The sequence below is a fragment of the Dermatophagoides farinae genome, chromosome 8, assembly GCF_024713945.1.
Source record: "Dermatophagoides farinae isolate YC_2012a chromosome 8, ASM2471394v1, whole genome shotgun sequence".
In the NCBI taxonomy this organism is placed as follows: domain Eukaryota; kingdom Metazoa; phylum Arthropoda; class Arachnida; order Sarcoptiformes; family Pyroglyphidae; genus Dermatophagoides; species Dermatophagoides farinae.
Window position 1 is genome coordinate 1665222 of NC_134684.1, and position 23089 is coordinate 1688310.

A 23089-nucleotide genomic window follows, 5' to 3' on the forward strand; every position below is an offset into this window, starting at 1 on the left:
TATTTAAGTTATCATCATATCATAACTAAAAGACTGGAGAAGAAAAAAAAATCGTGACTATAGTTGATGATGATAACAAGAAAACAAAAAAGATCTTAGTCAATTGACCAAAATGTGTTGGAACCGAACTGAATCATCGAATCTTTCATCCATAAACACAAGATTTGACCCCTTCGATTTAAAATATATTAGTACTGGCTTTAGTGTGTTAATAGTAGTGGCATAAAAAAAATGAAACCATAACTTTAATTTTTTACCTGTGAACTACTACCCCATGGAACCTGTTTTTTAACATTTTTTGATGCTACTACTACTCATATTTATTCATTACATATACCACTATTGAATTCGATAAAAAAAATGAATTCATTTCAATATAAAATTGTATTACCATGGGTTATCCATGAAAGTTGTGACGATGAATTAATTTTGGATGGCGGGTGTCAATTTGATAGTGTATGTTCTATAGAATGAAAATAGAGAGCAAAAGAGAGAAAGATTTGATCCATAGATTGTTGATGATGAGCGGACTGGCCAACTTTCGATGAAGACGACGACGACGACGAAAGCGTTTATGTTTTGACTCGACTCATTTATTATATGAAAAAAAATTCAATGAAATCTTTGATATTTCGTGCACAAAACACACGACGCCCAGACTCTTGATTCTTTTAGATTGGTTTGATAGATATCCATTCAAATCTATACTGGGTTCTTTGGCATCCAGATTAGTAAGAATAATAATATTTCATTCTGATCTTTGCATCTATGTGTTTGTGTGTTGAAAATAAAATATATAAAAAAAATTGTGTAACTTGATATACAGAAAGATTTTTTTTTTCTTTCACATCGTGGTCATTGCCCAAGGTTCAATCTTCATCCATTTTATTTTTTTGGAAAATATTTGTCATCGGTGATTTATTCATTGCCAAATTCATGAAATTCAACAACATGAACAAAAAAACGTCATTTTTTCAAGATATTTGATTTGATCTTCATCATCATCTATGTGTGTGTGTGTGTTCGAATGTTACAATTATTTGTCAAACATAATCTCATCCATGGTTTATTTACACACACACACACAACGATATTTAGATGATAAGAACGTTCATTGACATTTTTTTCATCATGATGATTGTGATTGATAATTTTGAACGTTGTAGCCGTTCTATTTTTTTTTGTTTGTTTGATTGACCAAAATTATTTGTTTACCTATGAAGATCGAGTGTGTATTTTTGTGTTTATGATGTGATAACATGACCATAGTAACCAATGAATGAATAAAAAAAAATTGATGGCTGTATATGATCATCATCACCATTGCCATCGCCTTTTTTATCCACTCCAGAAATGGAATTGCAGCTTCCTATTATTGTTGCTTTTGTTAACGGAATTTGATTTGAAAAAAATTATAACAATGTGTGTGTGTCAGTGATATAAATTTTTTTTTTTTTGTATCAACAGATCATCCTTTTCAAATATCATTGCAATAAATGTGTCTGTATCATGAAATCATCCTTATCAATGAAAATAATGTCATTATTTAAGGATAATGTTTATAATTATCATCGCGATGATGGCCATGATCATCGAATTATAATTCCATCATTATCATCATCATTAGATAATAATCATAAAAATTCATCAATAACCACAGACGAAATGAATTGCAGACATCAATCTACGATATGGTCTCAATATTTGACCTTATTAATCGATTCATTTATGAATCGACATCCACTATCATATAAACGGACTAAACATTGTCATCGATCAATGATAGTGGATAATTTTTGTAGACAATCATTACATTTATCCATAATTTTTGCTACGATAATCATTTGTTTGTTATCAACGTTTGTTCGAGTGTCGTACATTACCGATGCTGCAAGAACCAGTGAAGAATGTCGATTTCCTGAACATTGGTGGGGTAGTTGGTTCCAGAAAGGTGTCTCTGGAACGATAACAATAACAATGAATAACATTTCACATAAAGGTTTTTGTCGAAAAAATCATGGTGATAAATATATTATCGAAAATAAGTAAGTTGACAATTTTATTTTTTCAATAGATAATATAATAGATATTTTCATTAATTAATTGAAATTTTTTTTTTCATTCAAAAAATTTCTTAGAACTGATCGATGTGTTCGATGTTTGGTTATTAGCGAAAGACATGCCAATATTTTACAATATAAAGAAAGTATGTTAATAGAATAAAAATATTCGTTGATCGTTCAATTTTTTTTCCAAAATATTAATTCGACAATTTTTCCCCATTATTATCATCTATTCTTCCTCATCTCTCTTTCTTTCTCTATTCAATAGCGAGTTATTGTTATCCATTATCGGAATATTCAAATGAAATTTGTTTCGAAATTAACGGTGATGCTCCATTGTATTCATTGTTCCGAGGTTTGTCATTGTATTATAATCAAATTTTATTGAATCAAATTGTATGTCAATGTAACGACAACAAATCCATTATCATTGCTGTTTTTTCGCCATCTTCATCAAAATCAATGACGATGCTGACAGCAACATGATGATGATTTGTTTCATTATCTACGCAAATACCACATTACTTATTGCTATTGTGTGTGTGTTTTGAATGATTGGCTTGTTTTTTAAAACTTCATTTAAAAAAAAATTTGTTCCGTTATAGTTGTCATTCGATTGTTCGATTAGTCTATCGTACAAACAGACCTAATCGACCGATCAATCAATCAATCAATCGATTCAATCAATTCGTTTGTTGTTAGACAATTATAATATCATTGCATCTAACTAAAACTTTGTCTAATTCGTTATCTATTTTGTTTTTTTTATTATTATCTACGGTTATTAACAGTAAATACATCTCCCATCAAGTGTCCTTTCAGTGGTCCATTCACGTTTTCCTATTCGAAAGGTATTATGAATGAATGTCGAGATCCACCATCAACAATTGATGAATGTACTGATGACCGACATTTGTTGTTCAAATTTCGAGCTTGTATCGACGTTAAAGGCTCTGAAAGTAAAGGTATGACATGATAAAATTTTAATCATTGTCATTGTATTCATCATCATCTTTGAATCGAATGTTTCAATCTACTAATAAATCTTTTTTTTTATCATATCAATAAATAGTGGAAGAACTTGAATGTTTGGCCGATTGGAAAGAAGGATCATATCGATATCTAGTAGGAAAACTATATCATCAACTTGCCACAACCGATGAAGATCGTTTTCGATGTTTCGTATTTGAACGTAACAATTCTGATTATGTTGAAAGCTACAATATTGGCCAATCTGGTGATGCTAGCTGTGAAGGCCTATTCTCACCACGTGATGGTTCCCGTACATTTAAATTGCGTAAATCTAATTCCATTCAATCTAGTTGTGAATTTCCTCCTTGGATTACTGAAGTGAAACTTTGGACCACTTTGGATAATCGTCATGTCCACGATTTTACTGCCTTAAATCAATTTACTGTCGTTGACATGAAACAAACGGTGTTTCAGCTAGCCAAATGCATTCGAGCTGATGATGTTTCATTTCAATATCGCTTTAATACTAGCCGATTTATCATACATACAACAGTGCAATGGTATGTAGATTTTTCTCTTTTTTTCATGCTAGATATTCATCTAATTTGTTACTTTCCAACAGTTCAAGTGGTTATGCCTGTATGAATGCCTATCAACGAGAAGATCGTATTACCGAATTACAAATTGGAAACATTGTTTCTGATATAAATGAAGCTTGTTCGCCAAATAATTTTAATCTTCGTCCAACGAATTTCATTACATTGACAAGTATGTTATCAAGACATTTTCTTGGCATAGCGAATAATGATTGTTTTATTTTTTTTCCATAATTCAGCCATGGATCAGGAAACTCGTCCTTGTGAACTAAGTGGAATCTTTTCAATTCGTACACGAATGCCATACAGTTATAATCAAAAAGTTATGGCCAATTATAGCCGACTAGTATCGTTACTAGATTCACGATTCATGTGCCAAGAAAAGGCTTTAAAATTACGTTCAAATTGTGAAGAACCGGAATTGTTTCAATTTATCTGTACTACAGATAATCGAGTTAAAAGTAAGCTAATCAATTGCTACTTTACAAATTTTATCTAACCATTTTCTAAAATCTTAGATTTTTATTGCCGCGGTGGTTGGAAAGAGAATAATACCCAATACTTTCTTGTATCATTGATTGATAAATTCAATTATGAATATTGTATATCTTACAATATCGATAATCAAGAAATTCGTTTAATTCGTAATAGTCATTTTTGCTATCGCAATGATCAAATCTTCCAAAACTATGACAATACACAAAATCCTTCAAGATCATTCCGTCCATCGGTGGTCATCGGTGATCAATATCCAACCAACAAATATGCCTCAACCAAATATGATGATAGCATTTCTTTCACTCTGATCAATGAAGGTTCCTGTCAGCGTTCGAGTTCGGTTTCAATCATCAAACATAGCTGTCAAAAACAATTTATTTTCTCATGGTTATTCATTACCATTGTGGTCAGCTTTCGTTTAAAATTATGATAACGATGCTCAAACAATCAATCATTCAATCTGTCTTTGTCTTTCCAATTCAATTCAAATTTTTCATCGAATCATTGATTCAATGGAATGCTTGGCCAAATTCATGCTGGACCAAATAATTGTTTTTTTTTATTTTATTTCATCGTATCAATTCCTGTGGTTGTGATATTTTACTAAGACAAATGTATTTGTATATCTGGTTGCTGCCTATTTTTTTTTTGTCTATGGATATGCCATAAATTCATTCATAGCCGATATATATAAATATGAAATCTCATCAATTGTAGCGAGCAAAAAAAAAATCAATATGAGATTTTTTTTTACCTTTTTTTCTATTAGAAACATTTTTGTAAATATTATTTTTGCAATTTTATCTTTTGTAGATAATCAGCCTAAATTTTTATAGAATTTATCTTTATCACACACATACACATATTTACGTAAATCGCCTCTGCCGGCAATTCACTAGTCCAATTTTTGTATTTTTTTATGTATCCATATAGTAAACATTGCGAATGTGTGTGTGTGTGTGTGTGATGGTATTTATATCAAGATCAAGATCAATCGATTTAAATAATGTGTGATTCGAATGCTTTTAAAAGTATTCTCTGTATATCATTATCAGATCATCATGTATGTTTTGTAAATTTTTTTCAATAACATCAGGCCATACATCAAACTAAACCATAGGCCTTGTTTTTCATGATAAATAAACAAAAAAAAAAAATAAATAAATCATTTTTTAAAAGGATAAAGATCTTTATTGAAAAAGAATTTTTAAAATAGAATTATACAAAAGTGTCTTGTATGTCTTCTTCCTATGCCGAATGGTGTATGGTTTCATATATTCAAATCATCACAACTACCAAAACAGAATTTTTCATCGGTTAACATTCGTTTTTTTATATGTAAACGTAACTCAAAATTATCTATGTGTACAAGTCTTCGTCAACGTTATCGGCTTCGTTGTTTGAAGATGGATTCTGGCTTCCTGGAAATCTGTTGCAATAAAAAAATGTGTTAATAAGAGAATCGTAAAAAGATGAATGGTTTTACCTGAAATTTGAACCAAAACCTCGACTTTGTTGCAATGTTTGTGAGAACATTTCGTATTTTCGGATATCTGCATCACTGACAGATCGTCGTGCCATTTTCATAGCATCTTCAAAATGATCTCGACGAATTTCGGGCACTGGATCTTGTTCTTCCACATCCTAAAAAGCGAATAAATCATGAGAATAATTATAATGACTAGTTATGAATGTACTCTTTTCATACCATTGCCGATGGTTCTTGATCTTTCTTTTCCTTGGCCCGTTTAATTTCTGCTTCGATTGCTTCACGAATAGCAAGTTTACAGGCACGTTGACATATTTCAGTAAGATCTGCACCACTGAATCCGTGTGTTATCTTAGCAATGTAACTTAAATCTACTTCTTTTGAAATGGGTGATTTTCGAAGATTTGCCTTTAAAATTGATTCTCGTGATTTTTCATCAGGTAATGGAATATAGATTAGCTGATCTAGACGACCAGGACGCAAAATGGCTGGATCAATAATATCAGGACGATTTGTTGCGCCAATGATGAACACATTCTTTTTGCTACCCATACCATCCATTTCGGTTAGAATTTGATTGATGACACGATCGGCAGCACCACCGGCATCGCCCACGCTACCACCACGAGCTTTGGCAATCGAATCAAGTTCATCAAAAAACAACACACAAGGCGCAGCAGCACGTGCCTAATAAAAAATATTGTAATACATGGATTTTTTTTTCTAATTTTCAAAAATACCTTGTCAAAGACATCCCGGACATTAGCTTCTGATTCACCAAACCACATGGTCAACAATTCAGGACCTTTAATCGATATGAAATTTGCTTGACATTCGTTGGCAATGGCTTTGGCCAACAATGTTTTACCACAACCAGGTGGGCCATAGAAAAGAACACCTCGTGATGGTGTCATACCAAACTTGAGAAATTTATCCGGATGTTCCACCGGATATTGAATCATTTCTTGTAATTCTTTTTTGACATTCTGTAAGCCACCGATATCATCCCAGGTCACGGTAGGAACTTCAACAATCGTTTCTCTCAAAGCACTCGGACTGCTTTTACCCAATGCATAACGGAAATTGTCCATTGTCACAGCCAAAGAATTCAACACTTCAGCGTCTATTTGATCCTCTTCTAAATCAATCAGATCCATCTTTTCACGAATTTGTTGTAAAGCGGCTTCAGTACAAAGTTGAGCTAAATCAGCTCCAACAAATCCATGGGTTTCTTGAGCCATCTTTTCAAGATTAACATCTTCAGCAAGTTTCATATTTTTTGTGTGGATACGGAGAATCTCCATACGACCAGTTGTATCTGGAATACCAATATCGACTTCACGATCAAATCGACCGAAACGTCTGAGTGCTGGATCGATACTATTCGGTCGATTGGTGGCGGCCATCACAATGACATGAGCACGTTGTTTCAAACCATCCATTAATGTCAATAATTGTGATACAATACGTCGTTCAACTTCACCATGAGTTTTTTCACGTTTTGGGGCGATAGCATCCAATTCATCAATAAAGATGATGGCTGGTGCATTTTTTTCGGCTTCTTCAAATGCACGACGTAAATTGCTTTCAGATTCACCAGCCAATTTGCTCATAATCTCCGGTCCATTTATTAGAAAGAAGAAAGCACCGGTTTCGTTTGCAACGGCACGAGCGATCAACGTTTTACCGGTACCGGGTGGTCCATAAAGAAGAATACCACGTGGAGGCTTGACACCAATAGCTTTAAACAATGTTGGATGACGCAAGGGCAATTCAACCATTTCTTTGATCAATGCCAATTGTTTGCGGCAACCACCGATATCATCATAACCAATCGAATTGAGACTTTCTTCCTCTTCTTCACGCTTGACCGGTTCTCCTTCGCAAAATATGACCGTATCAGGTGAAACAATACAATATGGAGATGGATCAGTTTCCAGAACTTTAAATTCAACAGCTTTCATTGCAGCACGAACAATAAACAGATCGCCTTTGTGAATTGGTCGATAGGCTTCGAGAAAGTATGGTTTCAAAAACACTTCGAATATACTGCCGGTAACACCTTCAACAGTATCATCGATGGGCAATATGTGGACACGTTTACCATATTTAACATCAGGACAATGTTGAATAGAAACCAAATCACCAAAACGTACACGAAGATTATTTCGGACACATCTATTCATTCGAATATGTTCATTTGGGCAGGTATCATCCGATAGAACAATGCAAACAGTGTTACGTCGTTTTTTACCCTTCAACAAGACTGTATCACCACGGAAAAGATTTAATTCTTCCATTTTAGCCTTAGATAAAAAAAAATTAAAATAGAATATAGAATATATCAAATCAAGATTGGAAGGGGGAGGCAAACTTACCGGCGACAAAGCAATAACCGAATTGTCATCATTGGTAGCTTCTTCCACAAAAAGACGATTTGGTTTTTGTTTGCGTTTCAAAATGGCCGTAGCCAAATCATCTCTACCGAAGACAACAACAACAACAAAAAAGAAAAATGATGTAAGAATGATGAAAAACAAGAAAAAAAAACAGACATACCCTTGTTTAGGTTCAGACATGTTTCAATATTTATATGTTTTTATTGAAATTCACAAACAATTTTATCAATAAATATCAATTTTAAAATTTCAAAAAATTCAAAGTTGATCGGATTTTAGATGTCCGTATATTTTTCAACAAAAAAAAAAAATAAAAGAAAAGAAAAAGAAATATATTCAGAATATAACAAAACGCGCACGAATTTTATCGACTGACAGAACGAACAATGTGAAACAAAAAAAAAATACAGTAAAACACAAAAAGAAAGAAAGAGCAAGAGAGAGTTCGAATCGAAATTGTCGAGTCACTGTGTGTCTGCAGTTTATATTGAGTTTATATATGCTGACGTACGCGCTCATAAATGACGGCGCTGGTGTGTATTTAACACAAAATATAACATAACATGGAACATTAATAATTGAATGAATGATGAATCAGAAAGAATTTACAACAAAAATGAATGAACGCATGCGTTTAAACAAAAAAAAATCATGGAATATTCTTGAATTTTTAAAATATTAAAAAAATTTAATTGAAAATTGTATTGTAAATTTTTTTTTTTTAAAAATTCATTTAATTTAATGATAATAAAATGCAATGAAAATTCGGTTTTTTTTCTCGCTCTCCCTGTACACATGGAACATAAATTTAATTTTTGTTTTGTTTTGTTTATAATGATTGGATACATGGAAATAAAAATGAAATGGTTTTTTGAGACCTTTTTCTTACTAAAAAAAAGAAAGAAAGGAATAATTAAAAATCAACTCAATCAATATTCTGCTATTGTGGTGTGGATGATCCGGAACAAAAACACACACACAAATGTTACATGTTGGTATCAAGAATAAATCGTATTTGGAGAAAAAAAAATGATATTACAACAATCCACTTGATTCATCATGAGTGAATGAAAAGAAAAATCCAAGAATAGTTAGAAAGACGACAGTGTTGCCCAACAATACAAGAACACAAGCACCGGGTACTATCTATTGATGGAAATTTTTCATGAAAAAAAGGCAAAATTTTTTTTTTTTAGAATAAAGATTTCAAACAAAAAACCATATTGACTAACCGTAGGATTTTCAGGAGGTGCTCGTGCCAATACAATTGGTAAACCATATGCTGAGATGACAATAATGGCCGTAAAAAATAGGGCCACATCTTTGGCAGCTGTAGAATAGGTGCTATTATTTTCCATATAACGATTCGCAACCAATACAGGTAATGGTGATAATATGTAGAATATAACGACAAAGAATGGCCACCAAACACTAAAAAAGAGAATCAGAATTAGATTATGGCAAAAGATGAAAATAAATAATCACTTACGCTCCAAATGTTGGTGATGCACAGCTAAGAATGACCAATGTCATTCCAACCGAACCAAGAAAAGCCAAAACGACAAGTCTATTTGCATGAAATGAAGAACATTGTTAATTGAAATAATCCTGAATTCTATACACAGAAAAAAAATTCTTACTCTAATCATTTAATGGGTGGACCATTGAATCGTCATATGGTGAGAGAAAAAAGGGAAAATTACAAGGGAAAATATTCAAACAAACAAAATCCAATGACAATACCTTTAAGTCCAGCCATATTGTATTTGAAATTAAATTAAAAATTTTATCCAATAAAAATGTAGAGCATTAACGAGAAAACGAAATTCAATTTTATTAAACTTTTGGTTAATAAATATTCGGTCAAAACACAATAATTGAATACACACACACACAGCTGTTGATGACAGATATGTTTTGTGTATTTCCATAAAAGACGTTTCACTTATATAAATGACATGTGACTTTTGGATTTTAGCAAAAAAAAAAAAAATTTTTTTTACGAATAAATACATGGATCCATTGATTGTTATCGGTGGTGGTATTGCCGGTGTTACTTGTGCTAAAACATTTTCAATAGATCGACCAAATCATCGTGTAATTCTTGTTTCAGCATCGGCTGTAGTGAAAACGATTGCAAATCTTAAAACATTAGGACGATCCATCGATATGTTCGATGTAATTGAACAGAATGCTAATTCATTGAAATCATCCAATTTACAAGTGTTGATGAACAAAAAAGTCATTCGATTAGATTCCAATGGACATAGAATTCAATTGGATGATGGACAATGGTTGAAATATAGTAAACTATGTATCTGTACTGGAGCTAAACCTCGAACGATTAAAGTCGATGATCAAGATGCTCGACAATTCATCAGATATATCCGTGATACACAGACAGCGAAATATTTTACAAAACTTTTAGCTGGATCTCGTCGTATCATTGTAGCGGGTAATGGTGGTATTGCCACTGAAGTTGTCTATGCTGTTGAAAATGTTGAAATTATTTGGGCCATTCGTGAAACAACAATTGGTGCCGTATTTTTCGATGCAGGTGCTGCGAAATTTTTCACCGAATTTTTAAACGACCATGGAACCACCACCAAACAAGAAACAACCGGTAAACCAATAAAACGTGCCCGTTTTGGTCAAATTGATATCGACGACAATTTATTCAAAAATGAATTTGGTATTTCACTAGGACCGGATTGGTCACAAGGATTAAATTTAAAAGGACGTGAATCACGAAAAAAGGTGATGATTGAAACTAAAGTTGAAATAGTTAATGTTTATCGTACAATCGAATCGATACCAGATATTATTTCGAATAAAATGGATCTCGATAAAAATGGACCCTGGAATATTTATGTTGAACTTACGAATGGAAAAATATTTGGCTGTGATATGATAATCGTTGCAATCGGAGTCACGCCAAATAGTGATGTTTTTGTTGATGATAAAAATTATTTAAGTTTACAATTAGCCACCGATAAAGGCATTCTAATTGATCGAGAAATGCGTACAAATCTAAATGATATATATGCAGCCGGTGATGTTTGTACGGTAAATTGGCCACAATCATCTCATTGGTTTCAGATGCGTTTATGGACTCAAGCACGTCAAATGGGTTTCTATGCTGCCAAATGTATTCAATGGCATATGAATCTGATAAATAGTGATAATCCAAATCTTTACTTTAATTTCGATGTATTTGCACATGTGACACAATTTTTTGGATTCCGGACCATATTACTTGGACTGTATGATGGACAAAAAATGAATACCGATGATTATAAGATTTTATGTCGAGTAATACCACGAGAAGTATATATTAAAGTCATACTTAAAAATGGACAAATGAAAGGTGCCATTTTAATTGGTGATAATAATCTTGAAGAGACTTTTGAATTTTTAATCTATAATCAAATTGATTTAACACGTTTCGGTGATCACCTGCTTGATGATCATTTAGATGTTGAAGATTTTTTTGATTAAAATTATGATTTGAAAAAAAAAATTTTTTTAATCCACAAATCTGACCTTTTTTCCAACTGTAGATGGCGTTGATTGTTTCGTGAAAACATATGAGATTTACAATTTCATGGAATCGATAATCAAATCAAAAAAAATATTACAACAATTCTTGATTCAATATTGAAAACAATCAAAACACATGTGACAATGATAATACCATGTCGTAAACATGTAAGCTATTTGCTTACTAGATTTATTGAAAATCATCATCATTCTTCATCAACAAAATTAATCAATGCGAATAACCGAATCATTTGGTATTCGATCTGTGATCATTTTTCATCATCATCATCATCAACAAATGATTCAAAATCTCGTATTACAACAATCAATTCGAAACGACAAAATGAACTGTCTAAGGAAGTTAAAATGACGGAAAAAATAAAACAGACCACTAAAGATGGTATGAACATTACGGTCGTTGTATTGGGTGTCGGTATATTTAGTTTTGTCATCTATTCAATATTCAAGGAATTTTTCTCATCCAAATCACCAACATCAATATTTGCTTGTGCATTGAAAAAATGTAAAAATGATCCAAGAATAACGGAATTGCTTGGCGAACCAATCAAAGGTCATGGAGAGATGACAGCTCGTCGCCGTGCTCGTCATGTTACATCAGTAGAATATGAAAAAAATGGTCGAACATTTATACGTGTAAGATTTTATCTAAAAGGTAGCCGTAATACTGCAACTGTTGAATGTGAAACGTTAAAAGATTCGCCACGATCACATTTTCGTTATTTATTTGTACAAACAGATTCATATCCACCCGAAATGATAGTCATTGAAGATAATCGATTGTTAGATGATCATCAATTATAATTGATTTTTTTTTTAATTTTGCATGAATCAAATAAAAAAATATAATAAATTAGTTTATGATTTATGAATTATTATCAAATGAGCTATAACAAATTTAACGAATACAAATCATTTTATACATGAATAAAATGTTCAATTACATTTTATCAATAAAGTAATCATATTAGATCAAAGTTAAAGGGCCCATGTCCATTAGAATTTGATTTTCTAATTGGTTTTTCGGGTAGATCCTCAAAATGTGTATGATGACGATGATGATGATGATGATGATTTTGATGTTGTTTTTTATCATCCATTAATTCCTGGATAATTTTGGCAAATTTATTTTTTAGTAAATTTAAATCTTGATCATGACGATCTTTCAATGAATGAATATGTTGTCGATATTTGTTTGTTTTCACCCTATACTGAACCGTTTCCTCTTCTTTATTAAGTAATTGAATTCGAAGTAAATCAAGTTCGGATTCAAATTGATCACGAATATCTTTCATTTCTTTTTCATATTTTAATCGTAAATTGGTCATTATTTTGGCTTTTTCTTCGGGCAGCATTACGTTGTTTTCATTGAATTCTTTCAGATCTAGTAACGCCGGTAATGGTTTCTTTTTGTTATTTGTAACCAAAGACGGGGATGATTTTGAATGTACCGGGATGTCCATCATATGTCCATTGTTGTTGTCCATTTCGATTAGATCACTTCGGCTTGATGTACTTGAAATACTTGAATTACGCATTCGAGATTCAATGATGGCCTTCTCCAATTGTCGTTTAGCATCATCCATACGATCAATCTGTGTTTGTATATGTTGTTCACGATTAATTGAGAACGATTTCAGTGAACGATATAAATCAATCAATTTCTCAAATCGAACATCAAATTTCGGTGATGAAGATTCGATCAATTATTTTCTTCGTCGTCATTGTTTTCAAAAAAATTGACAATTTTATCAATATCTTCTTGTAGTTTATGTTCCCATTCACTTTTTAGTTTTCGCATAGAATCATCGAATTCTTTCAACATATTCGATTCGGTACGTTCTTTGGCACTTTGAATTTCTTGTTGTAACTTTGATTTGAAATCGGTTTCTAATTTTTTTAGTTTTTCCTGAAAATAATTAGCTTCTTGTTTATATTTAAGTAGAATATTACAATTTTCAATCAGTTCATCATCTTTTGCTTGTATTGTTTTGGTTAATTTTTCAATTCTAGTTTCATAATCAGTACGAATATTATTCATTTCTTTATGATGTCTGATTTTAAGCGTCTCAAACCATTTCATCTGTTCATCACTATTAAGATTTCGATTGTCGCCTTTTTGTAATTCATTCAGTTGATATTCAAGTGAACTAACTTTTGATTCAAACATTGACGCTAGCCGTCGTTCACTTTCACGTCCATCACGTTCTTCTTTTAATTGTTTTTCAAGTTTTTGAATTTTTACACATTGTGAATTGATTAAGCCAGCATTTTCTTCATTTAGTTGATAAAGTTTATGATATTTAGCCTGTAATAATCGATAATTTGTATTTATCTGTGCAAATTCTTGTTTTAACATGCAAAGATCTTTAATATGTACATCATTTAGTGAAAGATCCTGATTATTGTGAAGTAAAAATTTGGGTGATTGTTGTAAAATATTTTCTTCATCATCATCATGATTATTGTTGAAATTATGATCAGTCGAAAGGGATAAATTATCACTGTGGCTACCGCCATCATCGTTATCAAGACTTTCAACATCTTGAATTGTACATTCTTCTTCTTCGACAATATTTTTGAAATTATTTTTATAATTGTATCTATTTAATAGACCATTAACCATTGTTTGTTGATTTCGGTTAATCAGTGGTGTCGATGTATTTACATGAACATTCGATTCATTATTGAGTATTGATGATGATGGTTTTTTATCAAAACTATTTTGTTTGTAATTTAGTTTACTAATGAAAAATGTATTATTATCATCATAATCGCTCGTTTGTCGTATATCGGTTATATCATCGAAAGCAGTGGATAATATACCTTCAATCTGTAAACGGTTAGAAGGCATTTAAATTAATTATTATATTCAATTAAAATTATCATTTAGACATGCCTCTTTTTGTTGGTTGAAAAATTCATCCGGATCCAAATGGTTAACATTATCATTTTTTGTCACAAGATTATCAAGTATGGCATCGATACTAAATGATGATGATGATGATGGTAGTCTTTCATGAAGATATTGGTCCATAATGTTGAAAATTTTGATTTTGACATTTGTTATTTGTTATTTATTATGAATTACATTACATTGAAAAAAAAATGAGAACCACACACTGCCGCTACAATTTTTTAATGGTGGCCATGGTGAAAAACAATAAACAGTGACAATGAAATAGCACAAGGTTCGTTTTTTTTTTACGCGCTCATTTATAAATGAACCCACACAGACACACACACACACATATTGCAATAACAACAAGTGATTGAGAATGCGCGCGGTATTCAATTCTATTGTAACTTTCAATGGTCCACACCAACAACAACATCAATGCTTGCTACTTCTTCCATTGTATCGATTGAAATGGTTTCACAAATAAGAGGGGTGGTGGGGGTATTATTACCCATTAATGATCTTGGCCTATAATTTTAAACATTAAAAAAAAATCTGGTCATCATATGTTATCCAGATGTTAGAACAAACATATAGAGATTATATTACATTTTATTGGTTTGGATGAGATTGAATTCTCTGGTTTTATTCATTTTTTAAAAATGGATATATTATTTTGATTTAATGCTGAGAGCATATAAAAATTATCCAGTTCTATTCTGTGTGATTTACCCATGATTTTTTTCTCAACATCTTTTTCTCTTATTCGCATCATTCATGTATCACTGCTCATGGTAAACACAGTTTTGCCCTCTATCGTCTGTTATTAGCAAAATTATCATGTTCGGTTATAATACGGGTACATCATCATCATCATATTGAAGATTTGTTTTTGTGTACTTTCGATTCAAACAATTTTTAAATTTTTTCCTGTTCACATCGAAAATCTTTTCAAAAAATAAAATAAATCATCATGTCATCACTTGTTCGAGGTAAAATCATCATCATTTATTTAAATCTATTAGAATTATCTCACCTGTGTTTATTTTTTTTTTATAAAGGTGTTTTCATTGTTGGAGCCAAGCGGACACCTTTCGGTACATTTGGTGGTAAAATCAAAGATGTTGGCTCAGTTGATTTAGCAAAAATCTCAGCACAAGCAGCCATTGCACAATCGAAAATCGATCCGAAATCAATTGAATCCGTTAATGTTGGTAATATTATTCAAGGATCACAAACAAATGGTCCATACATTTCTCGACATGTTGCTCTGGGTGTTGGTTGCGGTATCGAAGTTCCTTGTTTGACCGTCAATCGTCTTTGTGGTTCTGGATTTCAGGCCGTAGTTAACTGTGCACAAGATATCGTGATGAGAGATGCCGAAATTTCATTGGCAGTCGGCACAGAAAGTATGAGCCAGGCTCCATTTGTCGTAAGTTGAAAAAAACAAATGTGACATTGGATCACTTGTTGACTTTACCACGTTATTAGTTACGAGAATCTAGATTCGGCGTCAAATTCAGTCAAGCTCCAGTAATTGAATGTGCTCTGTGGTCATCATTGACTGATTCATATGTTAAAATGCCTATGGCTATCACAGCAGAAAATCTTGCCGCTAAATATAATATTACCCGTGAAGATTGTGATAAATTTTCATTGACCACACAACAACGTTGGGCTGAAGCTCATAAAGCCGGTAAATTCAATGATGAAATTGTTGGTGTCCCCATCAAAGTAAAAGGCAAAGATGCATTGTTCGATATGGATGAACATCCACGACCTGATGCCACCATGGAACAATTAGCTAAATTGAAACCTGTATTTAAAAAAGATGGTGTGGTCACTGCAGGCAATGCTTCTGGTGTTAATGATGGTGCCGGTGCATTGGTTTTAGCCAGTGAAGATGCCGTCAAAAAACATTCATTAGCACCAATGGCTCGTGTTGTCGGTTATGCAAGTGTTGGTGTTGATCCAACAATCATGGGAATAGGTCCAGCACCGTCCATCCGAAAAGTGTTACAAAACAATAATCTAACATTGGAACAGATTGATGTCATCGAAGTGAATGAAGCTTTTGCTGCACAATTTTTGGCCGTAGCTAAAGATTTGGGATTGGATCTGAACAAAACAAATGTTAATGGTGGTGCCGTTGCTATTGGTCATCGTAAGTTTTTTTTTTTTTTGATTCATAATTTCGTTTGTGCGTTTAAAAAAAATATTCCCATTTTATAGCATTGGCTGCATCTGGTGCCCGTATTTTGGCCAATCTTATTTACGAATTAAAACGACGTAATGGTAAATATGCTATCGGATCGGCTTGTATTGGTGGTGGTCAAGGTATTGCCGTTCTCATCGAAAACATTAATTGAACATTTTATCAATGGAAAAAATGAATAAATATAAGATGCTTTTTTGTGTTTTATCATTATTTTTCTGTTTTTTAAAATTCATAAATAATATATAATAATCGTGTTGAAACAATTAAAATTGGCACAAAACTTTCCAAACAAAAATCAATCAATTTCAATCAATCATTCACTCAATAATATAATAATAATAATAATAAAATTTACAATAATCAATCAATAATGTGAATTCATTTTTTTTTTTGTTGTTGCATTTTTTTTTTTTGGTCATGTTTTGTGTGCGAGTTTTGTTTTTTTTTTCATTGGTACCATGGTTGTTTTCGTACCCATACCATTCGAACACCACTATCGGTACGAATTTTAATCGATGCTGCTTCACAGGCACGAACCGTTTCTTTTACTGATTGCATTAGATTCTGTGCATTTCCAACCAACATTTCTGTGGCTTCTTGATCTTCTTGTGATCCTAGTGTGAAAATACAGATTTATTTTATTTTCATTTAGATTTATCATTTAATAAGAATAGTAACGGTAAAAAGAGAAGAGAAAACCAACCTTGAGCTCCGAGCAATGTAGCTTTTACTGTTGACAATATTCTTAATTGTGTACCTATGGTAGGTATTCTTTCACAAACTTGAAGAATATTCTATTTGAAATAAAAAATAAAATCATATTCATATCTTACAAGGGAAACAATTCTCATAATATAAATTACCGTTCTCATTCGTTTATCAGTACAAAGCTTAGCCTGATCTTTGGCTAATCGTGTAACTTCTTCGGACATTTCGGCAATTTGTTTGGCACAAGCAATTAAATCTTTTTTAGTACCCTGTCCACCACACAATGTACTCAATCGAGCCATATGGATGGCCATCTTTTTAGCTGCTGCAATAATCTCATTTTCTTTGCTTGACCATTGTCGTACCTCCTGATGAAGATCATGTGCAGCCATCTGAAAAGAATCGTTTTGTTTTAGTTTGAATAAGTATTGAAATACAATGATTTACCATAATCGGCTGATTAGGTTGTAAAGTAGGGAACCTATCATCATATTCATCATCCGTTTCGATAACTGGAGGCGGTCGAGGTGGTGCAATATTGTTCACCTGTGGTGGTGGTGGTCTTGGTGGAGCATGTGGATCTGGTGGAAATAAAAAAAAAATAGATTAGATCATACGAATCGAAAAGATTTTAAAAAGAATGATGATTAGCAAGAGGAAACAGAAATTTGAAATAATAAGGAATAAATAAGTATCATTGTGTCATAATCTTGAAGCAGATGCATAGATTTGGTAACAATCTACCTGAACGAGAACCAGGAACATAATTTGTATAATGATGATGTTGATGATGATCAATTATCTGTGGTGATGGTTGATGAACTGGTGTTGGATGTATTTGAGGCGGTGGTGCCGTTTGTACCGGAACCATTCGAGGTACTACAGGCTGCCTCGTTTCATCCGGTATAAAACCATCCAATGAAGAGAAAATATCTTTAAATTCATCATCGGAAATTGGTTTTGTCGATTTTATTGTATCGTCAAATTTGTTAAATTGTTCATCTGTTTGCCATTATGTGAGTGTGTGGGTGTGTGTGTGTAGGTGTGTGAATGTTAGCAATCGACAAACAGACAGACAGAAAAAGAAACATGGAAAGAATGAAAAAAATACAGAATGAAAAGAAAAAAGAATTTAAATATAGAAAAAGTTAGCAAAAAAGATTAGAGAAAGTATTTTTTAAAAAAAACATAGAAATCTTCTATCGTTGGAATACGTAAAAAACGAAACGAATACATTACCATCGATTGATAATTGACTCATCTGATCCGAAGTCATGTCTGGTGTTAATGAATGTTTCACATCAGATACACAGTTGATCAACTAATAGGGGAGAAAAAATTTGAACCAGAGGAATAAATTTTGAATAAAAGTCATCTTACATGTTTGTTGGATTCTCTCCATCTACTGGCAGTAGGTGTATCATGAATATTCAAGGCAACATTTTTAGCATCCTGTACCATAGTGGTAATGGCTAGAAAATGATTTTTGGATTTCATATAAATAAATGGATATTTGCAAAATTATTAAATGACTACTTACATCGTTGTAAATTATCAGCCGAACGATTTACATTCGATATAAAGTTTGGATCTTCTGAATTATCGGCTTCTTGTTTAGCGACGCCAAGAACACGATTGGCCAAACGTGCAATGTTCGATGTATTTTCTACCATACCTTGTGGCTGTCGATTAGCGATTGAATTTTCACATAATGTTATATATTTTAATATTGCATCCTCTAAATCAGATGAAATAGACAAAAAAAAAATAAAATGATAATTCCAAAATGAATGGCAAACATAGTAACGTACCTGAGGCATTGACAAAACTAACACTGTCAACCGCTTCATCCACCATATTTCTAAGTCGTTCTAAATTTTCCTGATATTGTGATTTAAGATTTTCAAAATGTTCATCCGCTGATTTATTATCCGGATGCGTGAAACGAATTCGACCAGCACTGATCAATTGTGGTGTAAGACTTTCGATTTGATTCGAATAATTCATCAGACCTTCAGCTAGTCGTTTATTTTTGGCCAAACCAGCACCAACATTTCGTGCAGTGTTTGCAACTCGTTGCGAAAATTGACTTAGATTATTAGCCTTTTCCTGGAAATTATTTTCTCGATTCGGTGTTCCTTCAGCCATATGAACAGCATCAGTGAATTGTTTCAATGGTGTTACAATATCGATAAAATCATCAACCACACGTGTAATCAATGCTTGTTCAATCATTTTGTTCAATTCACGAAGTTTTAGCTTAAGTTTGCGTGCTAATTCTTGAGCTTGTGGTGTATGGCCAAGTCCACGTCGACAAAGATCTTCCAATTGTTTTTGAAGCATTTCTACCTGATTACAAAGATTATAAAGATCTTCACGTTGAGCCGGATTACAACTTTGACCAATTTTGCGACCATCTTGCACTAAAGCTTTGATTGCCTGTGATCCGATGCCTTTATCATCGAAACTCAAATTGGAAAGCCATTTAGAGGCCTGATCAACGCGACCAGAAACCGTGTGTGCTGGACCTTGAATTCCGCTTCGTTCTAAATTTTGTATGGCTCTATTGACAAGATTGCTTAGATTTTTCAACTGATTATTAATACTATGGCCAAGTGATTGCGCTTGAGGAGTGGCAATTTTACCCTCATCTCTAAGTTCACATAACGCATTAGTCATTGATTCAATATCGTTGGCAGATTTTCGAATTGGATCCTTATCCTCCGGCAACACCAGATCGGAAATTCGTCGTGCATTCTCTATAATTGATCGTACAGATTTCTCACCCACACCACCAGTCATCGCGGTCGGATCTTCTAGCCAATCATGTGCGGGAGCTAATTTGCTCAAAATAGCATTGTAAGCTTTCTTCAAACGAGTAAGATCATCAGCCTCCCACTCATCTTCATCATAAGTGGTAAGCTGTAAAACTCGTATAATTTCATTGATTTCATCTGTCATTCGATGTACGAGATAATTACGATTTTCTGCCGCTTCATGTTCGGTTTTTCCTTGCGCAACTAATTGCACATAAATTTTCATTGCACAAATCAATACCGGCGCCAACGTTTTGATTGATTCTAATGAACGGCTAAGCATTTCACGATGTACTTGATGTGTTAATTCTTTTTCACGATAATCAACATCACGTGATACTTTAGTTAAACATGGACTTAGATCTTTAACAAATTGTACAAGATCTTCCATCGAATCAATTACTTCGGCAACGGCTAAATAATCAAGAACTTTTTTACATTCTCGAATAATTTTACGAACTTCGGATTCATCGAAACATGTCAGAAGCAATGAAGTTCCCTGTAGAATACCTCTTGAACCTTCGATCAATTTTTTTCTAGCTGGTTGTGAATATGGATCAATTTTTAACATTGCAGATGCTTCTTCCAATAAATGTGATGCACGTTCAACACGTTGTAATGATGCAGGCATATCTTGTCGTAGTATCTGATCATTGCTTGAATTGATTGTATCTCGTCCTACCTAAATCGATTAATACAAACAGACAAGCCAACGCATGTTTTATATGAATAATAAAATGAATGATGATTATGTAAATTAATTGAATATATACCTTAACCAGATTTGCCACTGCTTTGCTAACACCTTGAACTGGTCGTTCCAGATCTGGCATTGCATTTCCATCTTCAGCTTCTTCATGTAGTATGACTAAACGTGAAACCTTTGAAAAAAAAATATAGAAAATATATAAATTCAGTGTTAAATTAGCCGTGAATCAGATTCTTTTTTTTCAACAACAATAACAAACATTTTCAGTTTGTTTTGTTTGAACAAAATTTATGAATTTTTTTTTTGTTTAAAAAATTCATTCATGTCATTTTAAACAAAATTTATTCTGATTTGAATGTTTTTTAGGTGAATTTTTAGGTTTATGGCTGCCAAAATTCTAAAACATCATCCATCTTTTTTTTACTATGAAAGAATGACTTTCTTTTTGTGTATATGAGTGAATTCTTGTGTTGTGTATGTGAGAGAGAGAGAGAATAAAAATAGAATCATGCTTGTGGTGTGGAATTTTTTTTTTCGTGTCAAACACAAACAAAATTGTGCATATCAAAAGATTTGAATTAAATAGAAAAAAAAATAATGTTCACACACATACTACAATAATATAAATAGGAAGATTTGTGTAAAATTTTTGTATTTTTTTTTAAAAAAAAAAAAAAAAAAAAACACGAAGCTCCTCATGAATACATACCTGTTGTGCTACTGGTTCCAAAATACCAGCAATTGTTTTGGTATGAAATGTTGGCATTGTTGATTGGATGTAGGAATTTTTGAAACAAAAAAAAACAAACAAAATTAATGATGACAATTGTTGATGCCGAACTTTGTTGTTGTTGTTGTTGTTGATTAGTGATGAATTTATTTCAAAAAAAAAAAAATTTTCACACATTAAACATCATCATCATTGATCGTTGAAGTTATCGGATTCAAATTCAAATTTGAAATTTTTTTTCTGGATGATGGAAAAATTAAAAGTATTATTATTGATGAATGAATAGCAGACACATGTAAAACATTCGAATCTATTTTGTTGATCACTGCTCAATGTCTTGATTGCTACTCAAACACACATTATGATGAGGATTATTCATCACTAATAATAATAATAATAAATACCCAAAACAAACACACAAACTAAACCAAAAAAAAAAAAAACTTTATTCCTTCAACCCAAAAGAGACACCACGATGATGATCATTCGGTGTTTTTTGGAGAAATGAACAATTCACACATAAACACACACAGGCACACATATACACATTAACTTACTAACTTCTGACTGACTTGACTGATACTTTCACTCTCTCTTTCTCTCCGTGCTAGCTATTTTTTTTTTTTTGTTTGCCCAATTCTTTTGATGCAATACACATTCACACTAGTTGGATTGTGTGGTCGCTATATGAGTCGTCGTTGTTGCTCATCATCATCATCATCATCAAATGGTGATGATAAACTGGTGAATGCAATTTTTCAAACATCTTTGAATAATAATAAATGAATGGATGGATTATATTCTATAGTAATATACTTCGTATATATGCCATCGATGTCGCCGGCCCGTATGTCGTTGCCGTTGCCGTTGTCGTTGTCAATGGCGTCATTAAATGTAAATATATAAAGTGGATATATAGAAAATGATAACTGTATTATTATTATTATTATTATCGAATCTTTGAATATCACATACATCTGTCGTCTGTAAAAACTTTGTCGAACAGACACGCCTGTGATCATCATCATCATCATCATCATCATCATTTTTTTTTGTAAATTGGCAATATTTATTTTTTTGTTTCAATACAATTTAAATCAATCTATTTTAGTCAATTTAATAAGCAATTTATCAATTGTTCATTGTTAAAGGTCAATGTTGTCATTGTCATATATAAAAATAATTGTATTTCCGTTTCCGGTTGGTTTTGGTGAAAAAAACCAACAACAACAACAACAAATTAATTCGGATTATTACAAAATTCAATGTGGAAATGTTTACAAACATCAGAACATTGAAAACATTAGAGAATCAAATACCGAATGTGCGTGTGTGTGTGTGTGTGTTTTCGGGCTATTTAATTCACGTCTATGTTAGTCAACATATCTTCTGGCAACAGGCCATCGGTATGAAAAAAAAAAAAAAATAAATTTC

The 23089-nt window shown here is 32.4% G+C and overlaps 7 protein-coding genes across 10 annotated transcripts; 3 read left to right on the plus strand and 4 right to left on the minus strand.

The window, feature by feature from the left end:
- The first annotated feature begins 1371 nt into the window (after positions 1-1371).
- On the plus strand, positions 1372-11553 carry LOC124495755 (argus). The gene is made up of 9 exons (XM_075733518.1): positions 1372-2045; positions 2139-2206; positions 2332-2418; positions 2855-3028; positions 3136-3595; positions 3658-3803; positions 3871-4092; positions 4150-4495; positions 10039-11553. The coding sequence occupies exons 1-9, from the start codon at positions 1510-1512 to the stop codon at positions 11513-11515; spliced, it is 3516 nt and encodes a 1171-aa protein (XP_075589633.1). The 5' UTR covers positions 1372-1509; the 3' UTR covers positions 11516-11553.
- Positions 5298-8518, minus strand: TER94 (Transitional endoplasmic reticulum ATPase TER94). Its single transcript, XM_047059184.2, has 6 exons — positions 8178-8518; positions 7997-8099; positions 6359-7924; positions 5838-6305; positions 5616-5773; positions 5298-5558 (listed from the first exon to the last, which is right to left on the minus strand). The coding sequence occupies exons 1-6, from the start codon at positions 8195-8197 to the stop codon at positions 5489-5491; spliced, it is 2385 nt and encodes a 794-aa protein (XP_046915140.1). The 5' UTR covers positions 8198-8518; the 3' UTR covers positions 5298-5488.
- LOC124495761 (leptin receptor overlapping transcript-like 1) lies at positions 8729-9892 on the minus strand. 2 transcript variants are annotated; one of them, XM_047059192.2, is made up of 4 exons: positions 9761-9892; positions 9507-9584; positions 9250-9448; positions 8729-9163 (listed from the first exon to the last, which is right to left on the minus strand). In XM_047059192.2, exons 2-4 carry the CDS (start codon positions 9548-9550, stop codon positions 9053-9055), a joined length of 354 nt encoding a protein of 117 aa, XP_046915148.1. In that variant the 5' UTR covers positions 9551-9584; positions 9761-9892; the 3' UTR covers positions 8729-9052. The 2 variants fall into 2 exon arrangements, with proteins under 2 accessions (XP_046915148.1, XP_046915149.1); XM_047059193.2 differs by having other exon boundaries at positions 9658-9783.
- Positions 11554-11604: 51 nt separating the features above from the next.
- Positions 11605-12533, plus strand: LOC124495760 (mitochondrial import inner membrane translocase subunit Tim21). The gene has a single exon (XM_047059191.2). It carries the CDS (start codon positions 11702-11704, stop codon positions 12377-12379), a length of 678 nt encoding a protein of 225 aa, XP_046915147.2. The 5' UTR covers positions 11605-11701; the 3' UTR covers positions 12380-12533.
- On the minus strand, positions 12505-14733 carry LOC124495757 (uncharacterized). Its single transcript, XM_047059187.2, is given in 3 exon segments — positions 12505-13254; positions 13257-14408; positions 14475-14733. Coding segments are annotated over 3 exon segments (2007 nt in total). The 5' UTR covers positions 14613-14733; the 3' UTR covers positions 12505-12537.
- Positions 14734-14959: 226 nt separating this feature from the next.
- On the plus strand, positions 14960-17060 carry yip2 (yippee interacting protein 2). 2 transcript variants are annotated; one of them, XM_047059189.2, is made up of 4 exons: positions 14960-15466; positions 15536-15906; positions 15966-16638; positions 16707-17060. In XM_047059189.2, exons 1-4 carry the CDS (start codon positions 15448-15450, stop codon positions 16841-16843), a joined length of 1200 nt encoding a protein of 399 aa, XP_046915145.2. In that variant the 5' UTR covers positions 14960-15447; the 3' UTR covers positions 16844-17060. The 2 variants fall into 2 exon arrangements, with proteins under 2 accessions (XP_046915145.2, XP_075589635.1); XM_075733520.1 differs by having other exon boundaries at positions 15013-15466; positions 15536-15903.
- Positions 16880-22260, minus strand: Vinc (vinculin). Of its 2 annotated transcripts, XM_047059183.2 has the most exons (11): positions 21635-22256; positions 20990-21097; positions 19212-20898; positions 18941-19138; positions 18781-18872; positions 18640-18721; positions 18145-18402; positions 17848-17981; positions 17556-17792; positions 17396-17486; positions 16880-17306 (listed from the first exon to the last, which is right to left on the minus strand). In XM_047059183.2, exons 1-11 carry the CDS (start codon positions 21830-21832, stop codon positions 17140-17142), a joined length of 3252 nt encoding a protein of 1083 aa, XP_046915139.2. In that variant the 5' UTR covers positions 21833-22256; the 3' UTR covers positions 16880-17139. The 2 variants fall into 2 exon arrangements, with proteins under 2 accessions (XP_046915139.2, XP_075589634.1); XM_075733519.1 differs by lacking the exon at positions 18145-18402 and having other exon boundaries at positions 21635-22260.
- Positions 22261-23089: the final 829 nt, after the last annotated feature.